Genomic DNA, 25,038 nt, shown 5'->3' with positions numbered 1-25,038 from the left:
AGCACGAACCTGGAGTGTGTTTTTGGGATTTTACCACAGTTCCATTGTCACTGTTTATTGAAAGATTTTGAGTTAACAGGGATGAGAAAATTTGATCTGTTTGGTTTTACAACATTTCTACTGGTCAGAAATGTGTAGCACCCAAAGGGATCAGAAGCTGGAAAAATATGGTGGAGAAACACATTTTTTATTGGATGGCAGTGATATTTGCCCAGTGTGATTTATCTCACTCTAATATTGGATACATAAAGGGCCTTATCATTAACTAACACTAAGTTTGATTAAAATGGTGGTAAAGCTGTTTCACCTGTATTTGTTAATATTACAGTACATTTCTGTCAGGGTCAGGCAGGGATGAGACATGTGTGGATACAATAAATTGGCTTTGTGAAATAAGGATAATCCAAAATCGTAGTCAAACAGGCAAGGATAAAACCAGAAGACAAACACAATGTGCAGAGAACATACCACGTATGGTGAAACAGTCCAGGGCGATAACAAGGTAGGCAGTATAGAAGGGCAATAGCTGTCAAAAATACAAAAAATGGGTCAAACAATGAATAAACAATACACAGGCAAGATACACGCTTTGTATACCTGGACAGAACCAGAGTGAAGTGCAGGTGTATACAGTGCCCTCCATAATTATTGGCACCCCTGGTTAAGATGTGTTCTTTAGCTTCTCATAAATTGAGTTTTGTTCAAAATAATATAGGACCACGATGGGAAAAAAAAGTAAAGTCCAACCTTTAACTCAAGTAAATTTTAAGGGGGAAATAAAATCCCTGACTAAGAAATAATTATTCTTCATAAAATCACCTGTTCCACAATTATTGGCACCCCTAACAATTCTTAGGAAATAAATTTAATAAAAGTATTTCTGTCACTTCTACAGTAGTTTACGAAGTTGATCAGAGTATGTAGGAACATTTAATTAGTAATTCACAACTTCCTGTTTCCCTGGGGTATAAATATGACGTGACACAGAGGCCATTTATCTTCAACATGGGAAAGACAAAGGAACATACCATTCAAGTGAGGCAGATGTGTGTTGACCTTCACAAGTCAGGCAATGGCTACAAGAAAATCGCTACTCGCCTACACCTGTCCATATCTACTGTCAGAGGAATTATTAAGAAGTTTAAAACAACTGGAACAGTGGTAAACAAGCCTGGACGAGGACGCAAGTTTATTTTGCCACCACGCACAGTGAGGAGGATGATAAGAGAAATAAAAAGTTCTCCAAAGCTCACTGTTACAGAATTGCAACAAATGGTAGCTTCTTGGGGTCACAAAGTCTCCAAAACAACCATCAGGCGCTATCTACATGCCAACAAGCTGTTTGGGAGGCATGCACGGAAGAAACCATTTCTCACTCACAATCATAAACGCAAACGTTTGGAGTTTGCTAAGCGGTACTGGGACTTCAACTGGGACCGTGTGCTTTGGTCAGATGAAGCAAAGGTAGAGCTTTTTGGCAACAAATGCTCTAAGTGTGTCTGGCGTAACACAAGAGCTGAGTATGCAGAAAAGCACCTCATGCCCACTGTGAAATACGGCAGGGATCAGTGATGCTGTGGGCCTGTTTCTCTTCTAAAGGCCCTGGGAACCTTGTTAGGGTGCATGGCATCATGAATGCTCTAAACTACCAGGACATTTTAAAACAAAATCTGGTGGCTTCTGCCCGAAAGCTGAAGATGGGTCGTCACTGGGTCTTTCAGCAAGATAATGACCCTAAACATGTGGCCAAATCTACACAGAAATGGTTCACCGCACACAGAATCAAGCTCCTCCCATGGCCATCTCAGTCCCCAGACCTCAACCCCATTGAAAACCTGTGGGGTGAGCTGAAGAGGAGAGTGCAGAGGAGAGGACCCAGGTCGTTGGATGATTTAGAGAGAATGTGCAAAGAGGAATGGTCAAAGATCCCTCTTTCTGTATTCTCCCATCTTGTGAAACATTACAGGAGAAGATTAGGTGCTGTTTTGTTGGCAAAAGGGGGTTGTACAAAGTATTAACATCAGGGGTGCTAATAATTGTGGCACACATGATTTGATGTTAAATAATTATTTCTTAATGTGGGATTTTTTTCCTACTGAATAAATTTACTTGAGTTAAAGGTTGTATTTTACTCTTTTTTTTCCATCGTGGTCCTATATTATTTTGAACAAAACTCAATTTATGAGAAGCTAAAGAACACATCTTAACCAGGGGTGCCAATAATTATGGAGGGCACTGTATATAGTAAGGGAGACAGGTAAAATTGATAATCAGGTGATTGTGGTTTAGGAGGTGTTATGTCATTAGCTTTGTGAGGGTGTGAATGTGGTGGTGATGTATGAGTGTGGTACTTTCAGGACAATTAAATCTGGAGCTGCAAGGTAACACAGAAACAGGTAAACACAGGTGCAGTAGGAAAGGGAGGTGTGACAATTTCACTGAATATTAAAAGATCACAATGTCAGTTTTGCTTAATATCTAAAGCATTAGATTTGTTGATCTGTAAAATGTGTTTCCAAAAGAAATAATGAAAATTCTGAGCTAAAAGATGGCCATATTTAACTGGAAGAGTTGGAAGTGGACCCAGAGCTTACAGTTCCAAACTTTAATCTCCAGTGTTGACCGTGTTAAAAGGATAATACATACCCAAGCTGGAAATGTACTGTAATTCAGTGGTGTGATATTGTTTGGATCTATGAAGGGGCGCTTCAGGTGGCTGTGGTGAGCTCGCTGTCAGCAGTAGTGGGTGAGTTGGTAGAGGTGGGTGAATGTTGATGTAGGTGACGTTGCAGTAGTGACTCAGTAGAATCATATTTTTCTTCTCATTGTGCTTCAGCTGCTCTGCAATGTGAAGCGATTATGTAACAGCTTGACGCTGATGTTCCACTGAACAAACACCAAGCTGCAGACCTCCTCCATGACCTGTAATGATATAATAATGACACAGTAACTGTGTGCTGACTAATTTACATCCATCAGCCAGACATCATGATAGGCCGGTTCATTTCCAGTCTCCATACACACAACTGTTCATTTAATTTGTTCAAGGACGCCACTTAAAGAACGTTCTCAATGAGGGCTCAGCACTGTAGAATTTACACTGTTAACTGCAGAATTGTCATAACTTAAATAAATAAGTATTCTTTATTCAACTGAATTCACTTTTTCATAGTTGTTTTTCAGTTTCAGTTACATGCAGAGTGAAAAATGACTGTACTTATTGTTATGAGAGCACATAATCTAAAACTATTAATTAGTAACAAAGACTGCATAAGCATGTGAGCATGCTCAGTAGCAGCATCTCATCTCCGGTTCCAGACAGGACAGGTTAGGAAATACAGAAAGACCGCATGAATCATTTCATTAAACATCCCATAATACCCCAAGCTTTTTCTGTTAAATATGGTGATATTTGTGTGTGATATTTATGTTTTTGCAGCACAACCTTGATGAGTAAAACTCAAAAACTCATTTCCAATTGGCTTCTAGCACCACTTATTTGCTTTCTGGGTGTGTCCTCCTGTCCCGTCAGTGTGCAGGTCATTCCTGATGGGTTGTATTATTTAAGGCCTGAAAAGTGAATTACCCCTTTCTCCAGTGCTGAGAGTGACTTAAAAATTGGCTTAATCTAAAAGCCTAAACTGGCTCAAATGCACAGTATTAAATAAAACAGACTACTCTTAATATTGAATTTGAGTGATATCAAGTTACACTATACTTAATTGAGTTGTGTACAACAGTAAATTGAAGTAGTCTGTAAGTCGTAGTAGTAAATCAGAAGTCAGAAGATCAGTTAGGCCCAAAATATTCAGACACAATTTTAACTATTTGGGCTCTGCATAACACCATGCTGGATTTGAAATGAAATAAATGAGATGTAATTGAAATGTATCCTTTTAGATTTAATTCATGGGGTTAAACAAAAATATCCTATGAAGCGTTTATGCAGTCATTTATCTACAAAGCTCATTCCAGAGCCTCAAAAGTAATTGGTCAGATCATCTCAAAAGCTATTTTAAGGATTTTATGGGCTATTCTCTCATTAATCCATCATCTGTTAAGCAGGTAAAAGGAGCTGATTCCAGGTGTGATATTAGCATTTGGAAGCTGTTACTGTGAACCCACAACATGCAGTGAAATGAGCTCTCAATGGAAAAACCCATCAGAGAGATAGCAGAAATGTTAGGAGTGGCCAGATAAACAGTTTGGTACATTCTGGTAAAAAAAGAGTGCAGTGGTGAACTTGGCAATTCAAAATAGCCTATAGACATCCATAGAAATACAACAGTGGGGAATCATCACAGAGTGCTTTCCATGGTGAAGAAAAGAATTCTTTACAACAGCCACAAGGTAATTAATAGGACGTAGCAAATACAAATCAGTAATAGAAAGTCTAATAATAATTAGACGTTACCCCAAAAACATACAGTATATTTAAGCCCCTGAGGTGAGGAGGCTTTGTAGAAAAGTGGTTACAGTTTCTAAATGCTTTGTAATATATTTTGGTTAAACTCATTGTATTGAACATGACAGTCTAGGCTTTAAAGACATCTCACTTGTTTTTATTTCAAATTTAGTGTGGTATCATGCAGAGCCCAAACCATGTCACTGTCCAAATACTTATGGACCACACTGTACATCTAAAGTAAATTATTAAGTAATCTATACAGGTCTTTATATAACATTTTTTTCCCCTTAGGTTATATAGATGGACTAATTAGATTTTACCATGTAAAGACTACAGGTATTAGATGTAGAATTGCATCTGTAGGACAAACTCAGGTATCAGACTGTTAAAGAATCAAAGTTCTCAGATCTCTGGAGTGGTGGAACGTGATTACACACGCTCACCAATCTGGAATATTTCTTAAGGACTGTACAGCAAAGGCAGCAATCGCTCCGAGCAATTATTAAATACCCAGCAGTCTGTTGAAATTCAATATAGCTTTACGAATAAATGAATCACCGGTGCTGGTGGCAGTTTCACATTCCCACAAACAGTAAGTTCCTAATCATTTTCTACCTCCTCATTTTTCCACTGGAAAATGGTGACGGGTGGTTGTGCCTTTTAGCTAAAAAAAGGAGGAAAAAAACAGCACTGACCTCTTGTCATTGTTCATTGTCTCCCCTTGGCTGGCCTCGAGCAGCAAGCAATTAGCTCCGTTATCAAGCTAATGTGTTTGTGAAAATTTGCCATTGATTAGCTGCATGCCATTTTTCAATTAGCGAAATCACACATGCCGCACCATTAGCCTTGCAGCTTCACCGGCAGTCCGAAGAAGGAGTGGAATTCCAGATACTGCAACTCGTCACAGCTTGCAGTTGGTGCAGTTTTGCTGCCCCAAATGAGTTTCTAGTGCCAGTAAGGGAATTAATACTTTCTAAAGCAAGATACAGAACAAAAAAGCCAAAAATGGGGTTCTATACACAAAAAATGTTCATTATTTTCCTTTATAAATGATTGGTTGTGCAGATCAGCAATTTCAGTTAAATATATCATATAGCAGATGAACACAGGGATATTTGAGAAGTAAAATGAAGTTTATAGGGTTCACAGAAATGCAATAATTCTTTAAACTAAATTAGGCAGCAGCATACATTTGGGCACCCTTGTTGTTTTATTTATTTGAATACCTTTAGCACTGATTATTGGAACACAACTCTTTTTGGTAAGCTCATTGACCCTTAACCTACATACACATACTCTTTGCATTTTCTCTGAATAGTGGCAACATGGGAGCCTCAAAACAACTAACCCAACTGACCTGAAAACAAAGACTGTTCAACATCATGGTTTAGGGGAAGGATGTCTCAGAGATTTCAGCTGTCAGTTTCCACTGTGAGGATCATAGTGAGGAAATGGAAGAACCACAGGCACAGTTCTAGTTAAGACCTGAAGTGGAGACCAAGAAAAATCTCAGATAAGCAGAGGAGAAGGATGGTGAGAACAGTCATAGTCAACCCACAGAGCAACTTCAAACACCTACATCATCATCTTGCTGGAGATGGTGTCACTGTGCATCATTTAACTGTTCAGCACACTTTACACAAGGAGAGGCTGTATGGGAGATTAATGCAGAAGAAGCTTTTTCTGTGCACCAAAAACAGAGTCGCTTGAGATGCTAAAGCACATTTGTACAAGCAGCTTCATTTTGGAATAAGGTGCTGTGGACTGATGAATCTAAAATTGAGTTATTTGGAGGGCGGTATGCAGGGCGGAAAAAGAACACAGCATTCCAAGATAAACACTTAAAGCTCCTCACAGTAAAATTTGGTGGTGGTTCATCATGCTGTGGGGCTGTGTGATCAGTGCAGGTACTGGGAATCTTGTTAAAGTTGAGGGTCGCATTAATTTCAGTCAATATCAGCAGATTCTTGAGAACAATGTTCAAGAATCAGTGAGAAAGTTGAAGTTGAAGCATACTTCAACAAGACAACGACCCCAAACACTAAACACTGCTCACAATCTACTAGAGCATTCATGCAGAGAAACAAGTACAACGTTCTGGAATGATCATCTCAGTCCTCAATCCACACCTGAATATTATAAAAATCTGTGGTGTGATTTAAAGTGGGCTGTACATGATCAAAAATCTTCAAACCTGACTGAACTAGAGATGTTTTATGAAGAAGAATAATCCAAAATACCTTCAACCAGAAGCCAGACTCTCATTGGAAGCTATAGAAAGCTTTTAGATGCTGTTATTTCTGTTTGGGTGGTCAAATTTAAGCACCTGCCTAATTTTGTTTAAATAATTATTTCACACTTTCTGTAAATCCTATAAACTTCATTTTACTTTTCAAATATCACTGTGTTCTTCTGTTATATGGTATATTTAACTGAAATTGCGGATTTGAACAACCAATAATTTATAAAGAAAAATCTTGAAATTGATCAGCGGTGCCTAAACTTGGACATACCATTGTATCTGAGCAATATGAAGGTATTTTATCCTATTAGGATACATTTCCTTATTATGATGGTGACAATATACTTTTTAAAGCATATCAAGGATGCTATCAGTGCTTAAATCATTTTATTAAATACTTCTAATTAAAGACAGCCTAATTTACATGACTAAGGCCTTGCCACACATTCCAAGCATTCCTTATCTTACTGCCTAGCTTTCAGCAGCAGGAGTCTGAGAGAGAACATTTGGCCATGCTCCCTCTGGGTGGGTAGGTGGCACTCTCTTCCCTTATTACTCTCATATTGATGCTGGTTGGCACAGGCGTCTGTTTGCTGCGGAACCTAGTAATGCTGCATTGGCAGTTTTTTGAACAGAGGCGGGGTTTGGCCTAACATGTATTGGAGAAGGCACACTCTGGTGTTGGGGCATTACTAGTGATAGGGGGAGCCCTAATGAGAAGGGGGAGTTATTGACCTTCCACATTAAATAGACATTGGTATAGAATAGTCTGCAGCTTAGAGTTAAACCATAAACTCATCTCTCCAGCTTCAGAGGGCGGTTGTCTGGGCGGTTCCAGGGAACTCTGGGGGCGGAAGCATTCCAGTCTCTCAGGTCTTTCTGAGGGTAAGGGCAGGGGCAGGTTACCGATCATCCACCGCAATGTTATCATCACCAGCTCTCGCTTCGTCTCTCGTCTGAGGCTGTATTTATACCTGCAGTGTGGGCTCAGGTCTGAAGCTGTCCATGTGTTCCTCTGTTCTCCTGCTGACTTGACTGTGGGGTTAAGAACAGAACAGGTGGAAGCTTCTTTGGTGAAAAAGTTTTGCTTTGTTTCACAGTGATGCTGGAGACAGTCAGAAATATGTCAGGAGCTGAAGTTTTGCTAAGGATCAAATAAAGTTCCAGTTATATTTATTTTTAAAGCCTGGATCAGTGGTTCTCTCAGTGTGGTGGTACGCAAAACATCCCAACATTTTCCTGCATGCACTAAAATGTTCATGACTGAACTCTGTAAAGTTTTTGTTATTTTCATAACTTCAGATATGTATGTGTTTAGCACTAAAAACCATTACACCAGAGGTGTCAAACTTAATTACATGAAGGGAAAAAAACGAATTATTCCAACAAATCTGACACTATGTGAAAAAGTAATTGCCCCAATTAATGAAGAGGAATGTGGAAGTTTTGGAATGTGTGTTTCTTTTATATCTGGAGTAAAACACAAAAAGTGGAAAGTGGAACATGGTGAAGGTAGTGTGATCTGGAGCTGCTTTACTGCTTCAGGATCTGGACAACTTGCTTTCATTCATTAAACCATGAATTTTCTATTCTACAAGAAAGTCCTGAAGGAGAATGTCTGGCACTCTGTTCGTGACCTTGAGCTCAGGCGTACTTGGGTTCTGCAGCAGGACGTTGATCCAAAACACCAATAAGTTCACCTCTGAATGACTTAAAAAAAAAAAGAAAATGAAGGTTTTGGAGTGACCTAGTCAAAGTCAGATTGAGATGCTGGGGAGGATCTTAAACAGGCAGTTCATACTGAAAACCCATGTGTCTGAATTAAAACAATTCTGCAAAGAAAAGTGGACCAAAATTCCTCCACAGAGATGTGAGGATTGACTACCAGTTATTGCAAAAGCTTGATTGCAGTTGTTGCAGTCAAGGGTGGCACAACAAAGTTATTAGGTTAGGAGGCAATTACATTTTCACATTGGAAAAGGTTGGCTTAAATAATAGTTTCCCCTTAATAAATTACATTTTCAACTATATTTACTATGGTTATATCAATGTGATATTGAACTATGTTTGTTAATCTGATAAATGTAAGTATACATCGACAAAAAGCAAAAATAAAATAAATCTGTAGGGGCGCAAAAACTGCTGGACCACCACTGCCCTATTAAATCAAAGTGTAACAAATCTAACCAACACAAAATAATATAAACACCCTTCTCAAGACTGGATTTTGAATTGGTTTTATAGATTGCACACTCTAAAAAACAGAGGTACGATATGAGTACTTTTTTGTACTCAAAGGTACACTCTTCATAATTGTACCATTGAAGGTACAATATTGGTCTTTACAGGGTCAGATGTGTTCCCTCTGAAGTACAAAATAATTTCTAACAGCAATAAGTACAGATTTGTACCATTTAAACACAAAAGGTACAATCAGTATTCTGTATCACGGTACTAATAAACACTATATATGTTTATTGCACATTTTTTTATTTGAAAGCCAGACAAATTTGGATCATCAAGTTTTTGAGCCATATTTAGTTGATGATAACGTTTACAATCTTTATAATCTTTACTGCCACAAAAACCATGGGTACAAAAAAGGACTTTCACTGAAAGGTACTTTTTTGTACCTCAATATAAGGTACAGCCCCAGCGACAAGCTTTGTACCCTTACTTATATTTCTTAGAGTGCAGCATAAAGCATGATGATGTGATATAAAAAATTACTTAATCAGCCTAATTTGGCAGAATTAAATCTATCAGAAACGTGACAGAAACCTTAACCTTCCTCCCCGTATGATTACTATTCTAGATCAAGCTGATAAAGACGTCTTTCCACAGACCTCAGCTCTACACTGGTCTTTATTTCAGCATTCAGATTTCTCTTGTTTATAAACACGATCTGTAAGCAGCGAGTTAAACCTGCCGGCTCATCTGTCCTGTTTCTGCTCTCAGAGCTTGGTCCCACGTCGTCGCTCGACTGACAATTAAGCCTGACGTGGACCTGACGGCCTGAAAGTGCACCGCTCTGAATGTTGTGTCAGACCCACACCTCATAACACGCCTCTTTGTTGACGCCTCCCGAGACACTCTGCCACCATGTCCCACACTCCCTATTAATCTCAAACGCTCAGGTCCCAAATCGTGCTCTCTAAATTCTGCATGACAAGCCTTCTTTTTAGAGGGAGCAGCTTTTGAAGGAAAGAGCAGAACAAAGGAAGGTCACGCAGGAACGGTGTTCTGTTTGAAATGAAACATAACCTTTTTAGAGAGTGACTTTAATGTAGCCAAGTGTGGTAAAGATGGAGAACGTCTGTTAGAGTTTAGTACAGTCTTAAAGCTGTGTGACTCCACTGCAAATTTTTACATCGATCTTGTTTGAGTTATCTGCATGCGTCTTAAAATTCCCTGCCTAATTGTTTCTTAATGACAATTATGAATATTCCCAGGCTGCGCATCCAACTCTACATCACAACATTTTCTAGGCCTGATGCCAGAGTGACTTCATCAGTACCACAGATTTTGCCATGACCTCTACTTCTGATTGTTCCATGAAGCTTGAGAGAGTCTGGATTGCATCTTGGATGCTTCCAGAGCCTAATTCTAAAGTGACTACATTCTCTGCAACTCTGATTTCCCCAATCTAGGATGTGCTACCAAAGGAAATTTTCCACAGACTGCTGCCAGAGCTCTAGATTACAGATTAAAGCTTGGACTTTTGCAAAGTCCACTTTTAAAGTGACAGTATACCACAGCTTGTTAGATTGGACAGCATGCTGTTGGAGTGACTCTGCATTGCACCCCGAATGCTTCCAGAGCTCCCCTCCAGGGCTTTCAGTGCTGAGGTCTTGGGTTCGAGCATGAAGATTTGGTTAATTGGTGGCAGACAGTGGTATATTTTGTGTTGTGTTTAAACTCTGCCCACTAGACAGCAGGCTTGTTCTTCCATTCCACTGTTTTGACTGCATAAAAAGTTTACTTTTCTTTGACCAAGATTTTACAGACTTAAATTATTGCAACTTACAGACGTACAGTACCGTTCTTGTCAATATACAACTCTTACAGAATGTGCTCTTGTGCTTTCTGTTTCTTCAGATATGAAATCCGGGACACCCACCTAGTGGAGGAGAGCGTGCTGGAGACCCTGAAGGTCAAGGCCGACTTCCTGACCTTTAAGCCACGCCCCTTCAACATGCGCGAGTTCTACGATCGAACAGGCCATGATATCAAGGACATGCTGCTGTCCTGCTACTACCGGGGGGTGGAGTGCAGTGCTGAGGACTTCACCGTGGTAAGTGGACATGTCCATAGCTGTCTCCTACTGAGTGTCTCACTAACGTGGGTCTTGCTGCTGTGGGTCTTGCTGCTGTGGGTCTTGCTGCTGTGGGTCTTACTGCTGCAGATATCTGCAGAGATTATTTTACCTACAGGATCCGTATTGATCTGGTGCTGAGATAATGACATGGTAAAGGTGCACTTAACAGACTCTTGTTTCCTGGCGGTCCGGCTCGTCGGAAAGGTTCAGTCGCTGAATCTGGAAACTGAGTAATAAACGCCATGCTCCCGACTGAATTCCTGCATCACTGATTGGTTGGTCTCTCTCTTTCAGCTGATGCTGTTCTTCTTTTGAGGTTTGATTTAGTTTTTTTGGCTAAGGTTGATTGAGGCCAGACTTCATCATTAGACTTTAGTTTGTGCTCTTTTTGGAGTCTCGTCATGGTGCTTTGAAACTGAACACTAGAGCCAGACAGCTGTTGTGTTTTTTTAATTTAAACTTTTCTTTCGTTTTTAGCTGTAATGACTTAAACTTACTTCATTATACCAGACATGGAGGTACAAGGTCCAAAGTTTCTCCTTTCTGAAGTTTTTTTAGCAGTAAGTTTCTGAATATGGAAGAAAGGCCTGGAATCGATGTTTCTCCTTTTCTTGTTTTTAAATGATGCATCTATGCTGATATTCAGAGACAATTCAAAGATAAATGAGGTGTAGAATATACATTGCAATATAAAATTATTCTTAATTAATCATATTAGAGGAATATTAGAGGAATATGATTTTTTACGATATTTCAGTTTACATTATTTACAGCATTGTGTTATTAGTATTGTCGTATTGCCTTGATAGTTTTTGTAATTTTGTCAACAATAATAAACAATGTTTTGCATTACACAAAAATGTGTTTGTATAAGTTTTATATTGTACTAGCTTGCACTTCCTAAATGATATTATTTATTGCTTGCTAAATATATTAATTAAAATAATATAGTTAAGGCAATTGTTTTATTTACTTTCAAAAACATTCACCGGTTTAATTGTCTTTTATCTTTATGTAAATAAAAGAATACGTTTTAGATTGGCCTAATTGCTTCACTGAATTGCTTATTGAATTGTGAAAATAAGTAGCAGATATTGTTGGTGTCTCTGGTGTGTTGGTCATCAGTCGGTAGCTTGCTAGATAGACTAGCCAGCATGCTTACTGGCCTGCCACTACATGCTCACGCACAATTACTCCCTGAAAACACCTACAAAGACAAACTTAAAGAGCTATAGACAAGTTGATGCATGCCAGTGTGAACACAGGACCAGAATCAGAACCACACTGATGAATTAAAACGATGCTGGATAATGTTTGTAGAAACTTAGCTAAAAATAAAGGGCCTCTCTTCCTTTCTCAGACATGATGAGCTGAGTGAATACTAGGTTATAAATGACCACATTGTGTGTGGATCAAAAAGACGCTCTGCTGTGCGTGATCAGGTTAATGTTTTTCACTCTGAATGGGGGATTGAATAGCCTGGATAATAAGCCACACTGTCAGAGTTTGGCTTTGAAGCTGAGAGCACAGTGCTGGGATAATGAAGTGGTGGCACTTTGGACTAACTGGATGATGCTGTTTAGAAAATAGCACCTTTTTAAATGTTTTGTTACAACCCAAAGATCCTTTTACATCAAGTATCAGATTTACCACAGTAAAAATACAGAGAAGTGGAAGTTGATCCCAAGTTTAGACATGTTTTAAACTCTCCATTTTCTTTCTGTTTTGTTCTTATTTAATTGAATGCATCCGCAGAGCATTGGAAATTAAACAGCCTCTGACAAAACCTTTAACACACCTCATTAGATGTGAACGGCATTACATGTGGTATCTGCAGCACTTTTCAAGGTCTTAAAATATCCTAAATTCTACAAAGAACCCATGGTGCTGTATGTTTTACAGATTCCTTAAAGCACTTTGTTCTTCGGTTTAACTCATGAAGTCCCTGAGCGACACAGAACATCCTGAGAGCATCACTACAGGACAGTGCGTGAAGCTGTGTTTATTCATCTGACCTTATTTTCAGAATGTATTTTTAGCTCACAGTTTTGTTACAACTATTCTAACTATTCAAACACCTAAATCAAATGTTGTACTTATAAGTAATACCTGATTTCTGGAACAAAATGATACATTTTTGAAATTGTATTATCCTTAATACAATTAGCCTTAAAATAGTGCTGGGGTCTTGGGTTCAAGTCCCTATCTGGGTGTGGTTTCCATGCTCTCTGTGTATCTACGTAAATTTCAATTTGGCATCAATATTCAAAAATGTTTCTGGGCTCTTATGGGTATCTCACAAAGCTCTTACGTGCTGCAGACAGTAAATACATTTTTGGCTTAGTATTCATACATTGCATTTCTTGATTTCGAAATTTAATATGCAAGATAGCTTGTCAATTTAACAGCAGACTGAACTTAATGGAACCAACAGCATTATGGCTGTAAGAGGGTGTTATTGTAAGGTGCATTCATTACTTGCTTTTAGCAAGCTTATAGCCAATTTGTGTGCACAAATTATTCCATATTTGTTCGTGCAAACCTGTTGTAATATTAAAGCATTGATTATTGAATACTGAAATATTGGTTTGTCAGAAAAATCAGGAATCACGTGCTGTGTGCTTTTTGTTCTTTGATATTGTGAAAGTGGTCTCTGAATGATATTAAAAAGATATTTAAAAAATATATTTATTTCCCCATGCCTGAGATGCCTTACTTAACTTGGTTGGTTATTCAGAGTTATTCAGAACACATGAGGCTGAATGTCCACTGAAGATTGAAGATGACTTTTTTGGACAAAAGCTTCTATTCTTCATACTCAGAACATTTCACAGTGTGAAAGGAGGCCTTGCCACATTATTAACAACATTTATTGAGATTTCTCAGGGTCCTGAGATGTTTTACAGGCTTAGGGTGGTTATAATGTGGCTAATTTTCTGTATGTGTGTGAAATGTTGTGTAAAGTGTGTGTGTTGAGGTCGTTCTGCTGATGTTTCGGTGGGATTGTGCTGATGGTGGTGGGGGCTGGACTGGAAGATAACAGCTCAGCAGAGATCACTAATGGTGTGTTAAGAGTCGCTCTCGCAGTGATTAACCGCTGCACATGTTCTTCACACACACACACACACACACACACACACACACACTCAGCCTTGTTTACACATTGTTTTTATCACATAGTAAAGCTTGTAGACACCTGCTCATCCAGCGCCGCTCCTGAAAACAAGCTTATTAGCAGGGATTTTACCCCCACTGTGCTACCCTAACCACTTCTATTCTACTAAGAAGGTTTTACTCTAGAGGCTGGAACATTGCTATGTGGATGATTTGATTGCATGCTGCCACAAGTGAATGCCAGTTTAGCATTAGTTCAGGCTCAAATCATCCAATACAAATGGAATAAGATGGAAGTCCATCATTCAGTAGAACACAGTTCTACTGCTCCACAGTGGGTACCCCTCTATATCCCACACCTGGCATTGGGAATGGTTCCAATGTGTATTGAACACCACGGCATTAGGGTTGTGCAATATCCAATATCCTTTTCACATACAGGTATCCCATCACAAGATATAGTCAATATAGTAAATATGGTCAAAAGTGTTGGGAAACCCACAATATTGTTTATTTTTAATTAATTGCATTGAGTTTGTTCTGCTAAAAATGTTCCTAGGAAGTACTACCAATAGAACTTTTTTAGAACTGATAAACTGGAACCTGTTGACACCATGCATAATGCCAGGCATGAGCTCTAGAGGGGTATAAAGCTTCCTGTATTGAGAGCACTGTGGAGCAGTGAAGGAACTGTGTTCTCTGGCGTGATGAAGCTCCATCCAATACTTTTGGATGGGATGAGTTGTTAAGTTTGGGATGAGGTGGGTTTGTGATCATCCAACATCCTGGACAGTGGAGAGAGTAACTCCAACAAAAGCCTTGATATTAAAAGAAACACTGAATGAGCAGGTGAGGAGGTGTCCCAATACTATACAATACTATATAATGTAAATATAGTGAAACACAACACAGACTCTGTTCCAGCCAACTGTGGCTGAAAGAAACACATTTAGGGCTTTTAATTCAAATCCAGGATTATCGATTTTTATTTAATTACTATGTTTAGGTTGAGTTTGTTGATTGGTCTGGCACATTTTACAGTCACACTAACCAGTAGCTGGTGGATTAGACAATATGTTGACTCGATGCAGAAGTATAAATTAGCTTTAAACTCATTTATTATGTGGGCTGTATGTACACAGTCAACATACTCTTGTGGGGCTTGTGGGTAAAATGGGGTCTAGGTGGGTTCCATGTGGGTTCCAGGTGGGCATGGTCTCTGAGTAGGTTTGTAAATGTTTTGTTACTGAAACCCATTTAGGCTTTCATGATGGGCCCCATCATTATAGATTATAGATAAGTCTCATCAAGGCCTCATGTGCAGTGTAGTTCCCAAATTCCATTACTGATCCAGATGTGCCCCATCGATGACATCCATGTGAGGCCAACATAAAGCCTATGATAAATCTACCTGGTTCCCAGTTGGACTGCCTATATACGCCCCACATGGGCTTATGTGTTATCTGGGTATAGACTAGAATAGAGTTCCTGTAGATCTGAACCCAGTGATGTAAAGTATAAAGCATTAGGTATTCATCATCAGCAGCACAGCAGCATTAGCAGCATCTGTTTTTATCAAGCTGTAAATATTCAGAGATCTCAATATTTTATTCTGACAGTGCTCTGATTTTACAGTATGTCTGTTAAATAACTGTAAATAACCCTCAGTGTTGTTGTTATCAGTGCAGTGCTAACAGCGATATCCGCGCTGGAGTACGTGTGTTTTTATGTGGTAGATGGAGTGTTAATTAGCATGTGTTTCCGCACATCTGTGCAGCTTTATAAAAAGCCGGAGTACGAGCAGAACATTAGGCCTGATCAGTAGCAGCAGAAGGGCTGGTATAGGGTTTTGTACGGTGAGTTGTCAGACTAAATCCATTTGATCCACCTCTTAATTCACCTCCACGCGCCGGTGCCGGTGTTCACGCTGTGGGCACGGTCGCTGCCGCTTGCCGTTACTGTTTATACAGAGTTTGATGGATAGGAAAGAGAGCGGGCTGAGCTCGCGGTTAATTTCTCACTGTAAGAAGGCAAGGCAGGATGGTGTGGGGGCGGAGAGGGGGGCTGATGGATGGATGTTTTGGGGGCTACAGATGGATATGTGAAAGAGTGGGTAGGGGTGTTATGACAGACTGCATTATAGCCTATAACCATCAGCTCTATGCAGAACTCGTACGCTCATACATACATACATTCATACACAGCTTTTATATTCAGTTCAGAATAGCTGTATATTCTGTACTGCATACCAGACATACATACTTATATCTAGAGGTGTAAGAAAATATTTTTTATATACTTTATACATCAAAGTATCACAATATTTTGTTTCACAATACTGTATAAATTGTCAAAAAGACAGTATTGATTTTTAATCATTAGCTTACATGTAAAGATTGGTGTCAGAGGTGGCTCATACTGTTCACACTGTTGTGTTTAAGAGGTTAATATTGTACTCTGATCTACTCTTTATTTTCCACTGTTCTGATTGCATTAAAAAAACAACGTTTCTTTCACTTACTTTACTTACTTAGATTTTATAAATGTTTTTGTACTCAATCTATTTTCTTAAAGGAACAATCAATAATAAATGAGAGTGTGGCTGCAGGAGTCCAATTTCTAAAAACTGGATATAATTTTCTGCCCCACGCAGGTTGCCAGATTGACACACAGTGGCAAGTAATGATGAGGCTTACTCTGTAGCTAATTTGTAAATATATACAGTTGCAGGAAAAAGTATGTGAACCCTTTGGGATTACTTATAAAATGTCTTCTGATCACAACAATAGACAAACACAGTCTGCTTCAACTAATACCACACAAATAATGATATGTTTGCATGGTTTTAATGAGCACAACATGTTAACGTTCACAGTGCAGAGTGGGAAAAGTATGTGAACCTTTGGATTTAATAACTGGTTGATCCTCCTTTGGCAGCAAAAACCTCAACCAAATGTTTCCTGTAGTTACAGATCAGACCTGCACAACAGTCAGGAGGAATTGTGCATCATTCCTCTTCACTAAACTGTTTCAGTTCAGAAATATTCTTGTGATATCTGGTGTGAATCGCTCTCTTAAGGTCATGATGCCACAGCATCTCAATTGGGTTGAGGTCAGAAGGCGTATTTTATTTGGTTGAAGCCGTTCGGTTGTTGATTTACTTTATGTTTTGGGTCATTGTCCTGTGGTCAGATGATCCTGTCCTGTCCTGTCCTGTGGCATACCCCTGCTCATTAACGACCCCCTAAGGTCCAGCTTTAGCCACTGTCCAAATGTTCTGAGAGGGGAGGGGACTCACTGATACACTTATACTAATTTGAGTGAATTTTATTTTCAGGTATGAGGAATAGCTGGCTTTGCCTGTCAAATTCACGACTCCAATAAAGAGCTCTTGTGTTCCGACATTAAACAATAACCCATGGGCCGCGCTGCAGACCAGTGAAAAGAAACAGCACAGTTGCTTTGTCTCAATTTTCAGCTTCTGTTTCAGCTAAATGTAAACGTCTCAGGAGAGTGTTTCTTTAGACAATTGGGTGGCAAGTAGCTAAGAAAGCCCTCTTTCAAAGGCTTCGCTCTCTTGTTCCTTTTCTCCGCCAACTTCAGATGTTTTATTCTGACTGATGTGGCGGCTCCAGTACATGCCTGATGTGATTTCTTTGATGGACAATTCATTCAACAGGGCTCAGCACTTTGTGAGCACGTGCCCCCCAAAGATTAAACCACCATAAATCTCTGCAGATCTTTGATTCTGCTCTCCACTTCCTCCCTTCGTCTCAGAGGACACTACTCTGCATTTTTTGGGGGTAAAAAGTATGATTAATTGCTTGACGTCTCTTGAATATTACAATCACTGGGGGTTCTTAGCATTTTTTCACCTCTTGATTTGCTTTTGTTGCTTCACTTTGATTTTCTTTGCTTTGCATGTTATTACTAATCCTTTCATCCATCCAGCCAGCCACTCATTTTTACATCCACCTCTTTTTGTTTGAGGTTGTAGTGTGTCCACCTGGACTCATTGGGTGCGAAATGGCAGAATTCCTTCTCACAATAGTGGCACAAAATGGCGCTGTGTGTGCACATAAAATTGTGGTTCACTCCAGTCACTACCTAGTTATGTCCCATAATATTTTTTTCCGGAGGCCTCTTACTTTCACCTGTTACTACCATCTAAACAGGAGCTGTTCTCTAGTTTGTCATTGCCTGATTACAGATCTCCATAACCTGTTTGTTCTGTTGTCCATTAGCTTTGCAAAGTAATGTCAGGTTTATTGTTGCATACTGAGCGTTATATCTGTCTGCTGTTGCTGGTTCTTGATCTTTATTTGTTCAGTTCCTGAACTGAACAGACTCCTGCCCATTTCTTTTTGGATCACCTTGCTGTTTGGTCTCTTGCAGGACTCTGGCTTTGGGATGCAGCTAATAAATGTACAGGGCAGGGTGCCTCCAGGACCAGGGTTTAAATTGATCCACAAGCAGCATCTCCACATGGTCCTGGAGGAGGGGATTGGGAAATGAGGATAAGTTACGCATGGCTTCCTTCACTCTTCAGAGATGCATTGTTAGGTCCGTTTGTCCGAGTCCAGGCCTCTGTGTTCCCTTATGTGTATCGAGGGGAGCGTAAGTACATGGACAATAGACAGCCATTGTTTGAGGGAATTTGTATCCGGTGGTAATTGGAGAAAAGCAATCTCAGAAGATACTGTATGTGTACTTCATGTAGTTTGTGGCATTGTTACCTTGCTTCCCCTGCCTCTCTCTCTCTCTCTCTCTCTCTCTTTCTCTCACACTTTCTCCCAGCTCACCTTAACTATTTTACCCAGCCCATCCTAAAATACTGACTGACTTCATCACTGTGTAATTTCATGCATAATTACAATATAAGCTTATAATATATGGACAAAAATATTGGGATACCTGCTTATTCACTGTTTCTTTACAAAAAAAAAACAACTGTACTATTAAAATAAAAATCTCTCTTATCCTACTTTGGCTGAATTTAGTTTGCAATTGTTTCTTTTGTCCAGAAAGGACCTTCTATTTTGATTTTGTATCATCAGAGAATTTGATTGCATTCAGACTGACACTCTCCAGCTCATAAAATCTGGATGGAGCTGCATTGTTGCAGAAAAAGGGCTTTATACCCCTCTAGGCCAGACCACACCTGGCATTAGACATTTCTACTGCAGAGAGTCCTATTCTATTGGCAACGATTTCCTACAGGACTAGACAAGCAGCGTAAATTCCTTATTGCACATCTATGTCAGCAATGACTACAATACAAAGTAGCTGAACGCATGTATTCAACAAAAGGAATGTCCACTAACATTTGAACGTACAGTGGCATGCAAAAGTATTCATACCCCTTAAACTTTTTTACATTTGGCACCTTAAAACCACAAATGTGAATGTATTTTATTTAAATATTAAGAGATCAACACGAAGTAGCTCATACTTGTGAAGTGGAGCGAAGAAAGTTTTAAATAAATAAAAATCAGAAAATTGTGATGTGCAAAAGTATTCAGCCATATCAATACTTAGTAGAGACATCATTTGCTGCAGTTACAGCTGCACATCTTTTGGGGTATACTTCTACCAGCTTTGCACATCTAGAGACTTTTCTTCTTTGCAAATAGCTCAAGCTCAGATGAATGGAGAACGTCTGTGAACAGAAAGCTTCGTGTTTTGTCTTGGTTTTCTTCTTGTCACTCTTCGATAAAGGTCAGGTTTGTGGAGTGCACGACGTATGTCCGTCCTGTGGACAGATTCTCCCACTCAAGCTGTGGATTTCTGCAGCTTCTCCAGAGTAACCATGGGCCCCTGGGCTGCTTCTCTGACCAGTGCTCTCCTTGATCAATCTGTTAGTTTGGTTGAATTTTCTTGGTATATTTTAGGTGTAGAATACTTTTTCCATTTTTTGATGATGGATTGTACAGTGCTCCTTGGGATGCTCAAAGTGGGGGATATGTTTTTATAAGCTAACCCTGCTTAAAATTTTTCCACAACTTTATCTCTGACCTGTCTGATGAGTTCCTTGGTCTTTATGATGCTGTTTGTTCCCTAGTGTTCTTTAACAATCCACTGAGGCCTTCACAGAATAGATACATTTATACTGAGACTAAATCACACACAAGCTGGGCTGTATTAACTAATTAAATGACTTCTCAAGGCAGTTGATTGCACTGAAATTTATGTAGGGTTTTCATATTAAACACTTTTTTAGAATGCTCGTTCCTCTTCACAAGTAGGTACCAATCTGTGGTTGTAAGGTGACAAATGGTAAAAAATCTAGGGGTATGAATACTTTGTATACAGTATAGTTTATGTCAGCCAGAGCACTGTCTACTTGCTCTGACTCTTTTTAATTAAGCATAGGTCATGAATCTCAATCCCACTGTCTGTATAATTCAGAATGATTTTTTATGATACCCTCCGGGATCGCTAGGCCTTTGAATGGTTTGCCAATCTATTTATTAATATTAATAGGGATTAATTTCTCTCACAGACAGAAGCATGAATCAGTCTTTCATTATAGAGGAACTGTTTCATGCAGGTATTGGGCCAACCGCCACTGCCTCTACTCTAGCCACAAAAGGCAGAGTGTTCTGGGGGATGAGCACTAGCGCGAGGCTAAAAGCTTGTGCAACCGCTACGTCAGGTTCATGTCAGCGCTGGAGATGTGAAGGAGACTAAACGCCCTCTTGCTTGATTGGCCTGTCTCAAAGCTGTCATTACAAATACATCATGGAGAAAGAAGTAATATTAGAAGTATCTGTAACGACTTTAAACACATGAATTTTCTGGCTTCTAAAAACAGGGGGAAAAAACAACTGTGAATAGTGACAGATATTATTCAAAACCATCACCAGCCGGAGTCCGAGAGAGCACAGTTAGCCATGCTTTTTTCTGGGTAGGTAGGTGGACCTGCTCTCCACATCACTCCTGAATGTGATGCTGGTCAGCACAGGCGTCTCTTAGCTGATAAATCAGGGCTGGGGATTGGGCTCTTTTCTCTGAGGGTATTGACTGCTTAGAGATGCTGCATTGGACACGGTCAGAAAATAGATGGAACCCTTCTAACTTGTTGTAACGTGCATGCCTAGGGATAGGATGTGCTGATTCTTGTTATGCTGGAGGGGTAGGGGGAAGTGTTAAGGTTATATGACCCTTTAAACTGAGATTTTCAGAGGCTCATTCAAAACTGAGAACTAAGAATCACTGGCAAGATGGCGACACAAGCGACCAAAGAAACACACAATAGAAAGTATTTTGCCTGTTAAAATGGCGTTATGTTTGTTATTTTCTTCATAACAAGCATATAAAAAAAGTTTGTTTCAGTAGCTAGCTAGCTAATTTTCCCTCTCCACCTCCACAAATGGTAACTCTGTTCCAAGGTAAAGCGCTGCAGTTAAAAAGAAGGGGAAGGGGTACAAGTTAGAAATAGGATAGAGCCTAAATGTCCAAATGTCTGTGCACCCCTTCTAATGATTGTAGTCCTAGTAAAGATGTACTGCCACAAAATAGGACTCCCTGGATCTGATAAATAAAAACAGGTTCTGGCTATGCAGTATGCCAGAAACATCAAATTATCTTTAAGGTAAAATTTGTTTTAATTGGATTCTTAACTGGTTTCACTGAGGCTTCTTTTTTCTCAAACATTGTGTTTTTGTATCTGTCAAATAAATGTATTGAGGATGGCTGATGAGGTCAATGATATAATTCAATAAAAAAAAGTAAAAAACAGTGATTTCCAGCTAGTGCTTTGAATTAATTTCCTTTGTTAAGATGATGGTAATTATATCTAATTGTATTGGACACAAAAAAGAATCACATTATACTTTTGTTTCATCATACAAACACGCATACAAATGACTTTAAATAGAGATTAACAGAAGGTCTTATTTCAAATGTGCCTGTTATATCTCTAAGCTGCTGTACAGAGTTGTAGATTGCGATGTTTTGCAGCACTAATGGGGTATTATTAAGGTGCCTGCTGGCATGCAGGCTGGTGTTTTTTTGAGAGGATATTTTGATTCATTTATAGTCTTTTGACTAAAGTTTATAAGTTTTAGTCACATTTTAATTATTTAGTTATTATTAGTTTTAGTCTTATTTTAGTCAACAAAAACTAAAACAAAAAATGTAGTCTAGTTTTAATCAATTAAATTTCTAAAATATTTAGTTAATTTAAGTAATGTATTTTTATGTTTTTTTGTTTTCAGTAGCATGGACAGTAGCAACCCCCGCGCTCACTGGGGGTTCTGAATTCTGTATTTTGTATGTTTAATGTTTTTGCCTGATTCTTTGTCCTGTGATCATGTTTCTGTAAAGCTGCTTTGTGCCAACACCAGTTGTAAAAAACGCTAAACAAATAAATTTTATTTGATTGGATTTGATAGACTGCTACTCCACAACAGATCAATAGTAACTTTCCTGCTTAGATTCTCAATACTTAACAATGATATTTGTTTAACTCATCCACTCAAGTAAACCATATATAAACTTTAGAACCCAAATAAACTCTGTATTAACAGGCATACAGTGAGGGTTAGTGAACTTACTCGTTAATGCTGGAGTTAATGCTAACTTACATGTACAGTGATTTAACACGGCTAACGGATGGTTTGATTTCTGTGGCAGCACTGCAGAGAGGATTCGTTGTCAGAAAAAAAGTCCCATTTCACACCCACAACACCCAGAGGAGTCGTAAGAAGAGTTAATTATCAGTAAAAGAGAGAAAAGTAAAGACAGAGAATATACAGTACTGTGCAAAAGTTTTAGGCACCAAAGCAAATTACACTAATCCATTTATCTCAACCATACGAGTGTTTTACCTGAAAAAGCACCACATATGATTTAAACAGTAAAACGAAACAAGGAATTCTCATTTTTAACTAAGTATGTGATATCCTGTGAGCCGAGCTGAAGAATTAAGTGTAGTTCCAGATTTCTCCTGGATGCTCCTCAGCCAGCATGTGTATATTATGTTCAGTTCCGTCAGCAGCTCACCTGATTTACCATATTTACCAATTTACCAAACCAGGTGTTGATATGATGAGAAGTAGAAATAACTCTATTAAATTCTATTAGGAGATGTTTTAAGGAAAACAGGACTGTTAAAGCTCTGCTTTTTGTAAAATTGCTGTTTGTATTTATTGTTTTACTGAGCTAATAAACACCTACTTCACAGATAAGATTTTTTTTTTCTTTACAGAAATTCCCACAGGTGCTTAAAGCATTTGCACAATATTGTATTTAGATATGACAGTATAGCCGTTATGTGGCAAAAGAAACATTCAAATCCATTATAAGTGAGAGCATGTCTAAAGCAGTAATAGAATATTTATGTTATGTCAGCACTTTCTAAAGTTTTTGCACAGGCAACAATTAGAGTCATGCAATACAGTGAATACACTCAATATACTGTTATGGATTCAGCCACCACAAATATACTTTTGTGGCCTTTTAGCCACCACATCTCCTTATTACTATTTCATTCATATGTAGTGCTTATTCATCAAAGATACATGGATTATATTTTAATATTTGCACAAACCCCCAAATCCCACTTCAGTGAATCCCTAGTGAATAACAATAATGTACTAAATCTACAATAAACTCCTTAACTGAGGGGAGTATGCTAGTGTGAAATTAAAATTGGGTGGTGAATCGAGTGGTGAGGTTTATATTTCTTAATATTTTAATGTGCTCCTCCTTCGTGTGCTTTTTAAATGTTTGCTTAAAACTGTAAAACTGGGAAGGCATGAACATGTCAGACGATAGCACCCATGAGGAAGAACCTACAGGACCTCCTCTGGACCTCTGAGCACTGCCATAGAGAAGACCATACTTAAAAGGAACAGACTTGAAGGAATAAATTACAGCAGTGTTCATCAGTACAAGCCTTCCTCTCACTGATACTTTCCCCACTCTAAAGAAACCCATTCAGCTCAAGAGCCTGATAATCTTCTGTTTGGGGAAAAAAACTGGGTAACAGCAGAACAGTTGTCTCTCAAGTATGAACCTGTGATAGCTGAGTAAAATCTGTGGTAAGAAAACAGAGAGTTGCTTGCATAATATTGCATTTCTGTTGCTTGGTTTCTCATTTTAAACCTGCCGGCAGTGTTGAATAAAGATTGCACCTGTCTCTGCGAGAGTTCCTGACCATTTTAGACAAAACAATGTGCTTAATGTCTGACTAGAATGAAACTTATGCACTCATGCACATTTTCCGGGTCCCAGGATCGAGTGTGAAAGCTGCCAGTAGCAGTCCAATCTCTGGTCCTCCTGAAATCAGTGTTCTGGGTTTGCTTCAAGCTGACTGTGCTGTGTGCTGGGGTTCATTGAAGGTATGGAAGCTATTCGCTCTCAGTGCCACATGTGGGCTAACGTGAATAATTCATTTTTTTGAAATGTGCCTATTCCATTTATACTGTTACTTCTCTTTCCATCAGTATATCCTAATAATCACACTGTGATAGCACTGTTATGGAGTGAATGTGACAGCTCTGTGATAAACGCTCGTCTTGCGCTGGCCTGCATGGAGAAGAATCTTGTAATAGCAGGTGTCACGTCTGGTGCTGTTAGCTCCTCTGTCCCTTCCACACCCAGCTCTAACGGAGGTTCTCAGGTCAACAACTACATTACCCAGAATGCACCACCCGCTGACATCACGCACTCACCTGATCACGTGACACCTCACCTGCTTCCTCCAGGAAGCCCCGAATACTGATTACTGGCACTATAAAAGAGCACTCCACACAAACACCCACGCCGCGTATTGTAGGTTCTCCTCATTACAAAGCTTTCTATATCTCTTGTCTCAGTGTATCTTGTGTATGACCTTGCCTTTGTTTTCTCGACGCCGATTATTGCCTTTGCCTCTGATTTTGGATTGCTTGTGTATTACCTGGACTGTGTTTTCACTCATGCCTCTTGGATTACCTCTGACATTGGATC

The 25,038-nt window shown here is 39.1% G+C and overlaps 1 protein-coding gene across 2 annotated transcripts in view; it reads left to right on the top strand.

The window, feature by feature from the left end:
- The window catches only part of asic1b (acid-sensing (proton-gated) ion channel 1b), a 496,417-nt gene that overhangs the window by 26,778 nt on the left and 444,601 nt on the right, over nucleotides 1–25,038 (top strand). For both annotated transcript variants that reach the window (XM_022682367.2, XM_022682368.2), the window contains exon 3: nucleotides 10,749–10,944. In XM_022682367.2, coding sequence (XP_022538088.1) covers nucleotides 10,749–10,944 — 196 coding nt within the window. The remainder of the gene's footprint in view (nucleotides 1–10,748; nucleotides 10,945–25,038) is intronic.

This window comes from Astyanax mexicanus, chromosome 24 (assembly GCF_023375975.1).
Source record: "Astyanax mexicanus isolate ESR-SI-001 chromosome 24, AstMex3_surface, whole genome shotgun sequence".
NCBI lineage: Eukaryota > Metazoa > Chordata > Actinopteri > Characiformes > Acestrorhamphidae > Astyanax > Astyanax mexicanus.
Note: the sequence above shows the minus strand (reverse complement) of the source record. Positions and strands in the feature narration are given on the sequence as shown.